The 3,878-nt window shown below is 42.9% G+C and overlaps 1 protein-coding gene across 1 annotated transcript; it reads right to left on the bottom strand.

Annotated features, from left to right (window-relative positions):
• Positions 1-2,590: 2,590 nt before the first annotated feature.
• Rfpl4b (ret finger protein like 4B) lies at positions 2,591-3,349 on the bottom strand. Its single transcript, XM_051164066.1, is given in 4 exon segments — positions 2,591-2,800; positions 2,802-2,852; positions 2,854-3,004; positions 3,006-3,349. Coding segments are annotated over 4 exon segments (756 nt in total).
• Between the last annotated feature and the right edge of the window lie 529 nt (positions 3,350-3,878).

The following is a 3,878-nucleotide window of genomic DNA, read 5'->3' as shown; positions in this document are numbered from 1 at the left end:
CACCCATGTGGGAAAAAGCCTGAAGGTTAGAAAGTTGATATGTGAGGTAAACAGTTTGGGAGGGGGGAGGAAGAAGGAGGAATTCTCTCGTAAGTATCATAATACTATTATGAAAACTGGTAGTTAGAATTACAGTTTATCCTTGTAACAGGGCTCCAATTCTGAGTAGGCTTGAGACCTTAGCACAACTGACTCCATGATGGAAGCATCATTCAGACTGTCAAACTAAGCACATAGACAGTATCACCTGCCAAAACAAAAATAAAGACTTCATCAATCAAAGTCTGTAGTGTTGGGACAGTCTCTAAATGTACTAACCTTGCTCTTTGGCTCCTGTAGTTTCACTTCTGGCTAACTGTTCTCAGTAACTGAAATATGTCAAGGCATAACATGGTTTTTGTGCTTATTAGCTCACCCTTAGAAAGAGGTCAGAGCTACACTGGGACCCAAAAAACACCTAGTGTAGTCACTGGACAGCTAATAAAGTCATTCTACTGGCTTGAATAAAGTTTTCTTTGGTGGTTATATTACAGTAATGAATTTTGTTTTCTCAGGAAAACTGTGCCTCTACTATCAGCATCAATGAATACATTTCTGTATATGATAGGACCCAGAGGAAGCTGCACAAATCATTCAGATACGATCTTAGTCAGGTATGGATGCTTTATTGAATGCAACACCCCAAGACTGACCATGGTCAGAGACACATGCACTCTGGAGCCAAACCATGACACTGAGTGTTTCTAAGAGTTAGCTTATAAAGGCAAATACCACAATTAGCTCATATGTGGGGAAGAAGGTGGAACAGGGAGGTCAGTTCTGGCTGAAGTTATATTTGCTAACTTAGACAAGCAGTCCTAGCCAACCTTAAAAGTGTGCTTGGCAGCTGGGGCCAGCTGTGCTTATGGTTGGGGAATTTCTAGGAAAAAAAAAACAATCCATATAGTTTCTCATTGGATATAAACATAATTTATGGTCAACTTGACCTTGGACAGAGATTCCTTTATGTCACCAACAAGCTAAGATGATGTAGCTGGTGAACCTGAAATAAAAATGGCTACAGTAATGACAAGAGGAGCAGGCCTCAACAGTATACATACATCTCCGCTACAGTATAATTCAGTATAATATATATAACTAAGTCAATATGAGTGCTGTGAATATTATTGTTTTGCTGTATTAGGGTATTTTGGTTGCTTAGGATTTGTGTTCTTTTGATTTTATGAGATGGCCTTACCGTGTAGCTTTGGGATTGCCTAGAGTTTACTAAATAAACTATTCTGGCCTCAAACTATACAGGTCACCACCCTCTGCCTCCCAAATGCTGAAATTAAAGGTGTAGTGTTTGTAATCCCAGAACTCAGGAAGGCAGCGCCAGGAGGATCTCTGTGAGTTTGAAGCCAGGCTGCTCTACAAAGTGAGTCCAGGACAGCCAAGGTTATAAAGAGAGCCCCTGTCTCAGGGGATGAAAAAACAAAAAAAGTTGTGGTGCTACCACATCCAGCTTGCTGTACTGTTTTTAGGATGATGACAAAGATTTTTACAAAGTCTATAAAGACCCATATTAAAGAAACAACTTTAAAATAAGATTGGTTTGAGCTGCAGATAAGAAGACTCCAGATTTGGAAGACTGACTGTAGTATTAAAGGTGAATCTTGTTATCAGTCCTCCTTACCAATTATGGAACGTACACATAGAAAAGTTAAATAAGTCATCCAAAACCACAAAGCTGAAAGCAACAAAAACTGGATTTGTGTGCCTACGATCCACCTTCCTTAGAACAAGGTCGTGTTGAGAATACAAAAGTGGTAGGAACTGAGAGCACAGATCCTAACTGAGCTATTGGGTCCTTGCAGCTCAAGGCATCAAAAGATCCTAACTGAGATGTCAGGTCCTTACAAACTTAGTCATCAGCAGCCTCACTGAGCCACTTGGAGTGACAGTCTGGACATAAACTACAGCAAGGTAAGAACAAGGAAAATTCTAGTGGCTGTCACACAAGTTCCTCAGCTTGAACTAGGTCTGTAGCAGGGTAAGAAGTTAAAAGTTGCATATAAAATCTTTTTTGTGAACAGTAGACAATAGCAAAAGGAAAGTGTGGTCTACCACTCTGGGCCACCATGATTCAGCTACATGAGTGGCCCCATTCACAATGGGCCGGACACTATTGTATCAATCACTAACTTGTAAAATGTCCTACAGCCTTGTCTATAGACTGATCTTATTGAGGCATCTCAATAGAGGTTCCCTCTGCCCAGATGACTCCAGTTAGTACCATATTCACATAAAAACTAGTAAGTACAGATACCCTATACCCATAAAACCTTAACAATATTTTATTGTAGTATAAATGTACAGCACACAGCTATTTGCTTACAGCATAAGTGCCCCAAGCATGATCTCAGGAGTCTACAGAGTTCATCAAAAGTATATAAAGTCTTGGTACATGGCACATTGTCTTTTCCTTGCACCTTCCAACCTTCCTCTGGCAACTAGACCTTCTGCAAGCTAGGAATGGATGAATTATCCAGATGTTCAAATGAGACAGCACTATGACCTTCCACTGGCTGCTCAGAATAGAGGAATGGGCTCAAAGGGGCCACAAAGGAGATGCAGAGAGAACTATGCTCATAGAGAAGGGCATTTCTTTCCCCATCAAAAACTTGGTTTCTTCCATAACCAGGTCTGGGAAAATCCCTACCTGGCAAAGGCCAGGGCTTCCAGGATCTCTTACTGAGACAACGTTAACACTGATTGCTCCTGCCTTCATGCCAAGCATCTGGAATTCACATTCACGAAGTGAAATGGATATTTCTCCTGCTGACTGATTCCTTGCAAACACCTGGAAGCCAACTCCTTCCCTTTCTCAACATCAACTTCCCAATTACATACTGAGAATTAGGGACCGCCCGGGACACAGGATAAGGGAGTGAATCTTCTGGGATCTTCCACCAAGTTCTGACCAGCCTTCCCACAATAGACATTAGAGAGTACCTGGGGGGTAGTCACCAGGCTCAGCTGCCAGAGCTACATCCTCTGAGAACAACAGCCTGAGTCCAGTGGTCTGCCCCAGATGGTGCTTCAGGGAGGAGCCATGCTGCTTGAAAGGAGTGATCAATTCTTTCACTGCCCCCTTATACATGATGGGTCTCTTGTTTTCTTCTCAACATGGGGGACAGGTCAATATCCAATCTTCCTTCTTGAACATCCAGTTTTTAGTGCAGTCAAAGAAGAATCTGTGGGAACAGGAGAGATAAACGGCACTGGAGTAAAAGCCCAGGTACACTGGACAGATTGCATCTGCTTCAAAACTGTTGTCCTGAGTCCCCAATTTAGATGGAACAGGCATTTTTCCATTTCTGGATCTAAGTAGTAGTCATCAGCACACAGTCTGTCCTTCGACATATAAGATGTACCTAAATCCAATACAAATATTGAATACTGCAAATATCTGTTCACATACTTATAGGTGATATTAGGCCACAAAAGAATCATACTTAAGTTTATCGCCTGTGGAGAGTTCCAAGCTGGTGGCACTTATCATGCACTGTATCTGATCTACTGCATGGAGACCAGGGACCAGATTAGGAGCCACACACTGCAGGAACTAAAGCATACTAGGTGAGTGGGGTCCTGAACCGGGCAGACTACAGGCAGGCTTGGCCCTGGGCCAAACAACAGCCCACAAAGGACCTCAACGCACTCTCCAGACTTTGGAAGGGAACCCACTCGCAGACTGTAATAGGCCTCTATAGCCCAGGCACAGTGTGTGTGATGGTGAACACCAGAGCCCCTGGCCTGGGAAAGTGTCAGGGAAACAAGTGAATCTGTACTTGGACACCTCCATCCAAGCACCCCAGGCAACGGAGATCCCCAGA

This window comes from Acomys russatus, chromosome 21, assembly GCF_903995435.1.
Source record: "Acomys russatus chromosome 21, mAcoRus1.1, whole genome shotgun sequence".
NCBI classification, from domain to species: Eukaryota; Metazoa; Chordata; class Mammalia; order Rodentia; family Muridae; genus Acomys; species Acomys russatus.
The sequence above is the reverse complement of the archived record's forward strand: the minus strand, read 5'-3'. Positions and strand labels throughout refer to the sequence as shown.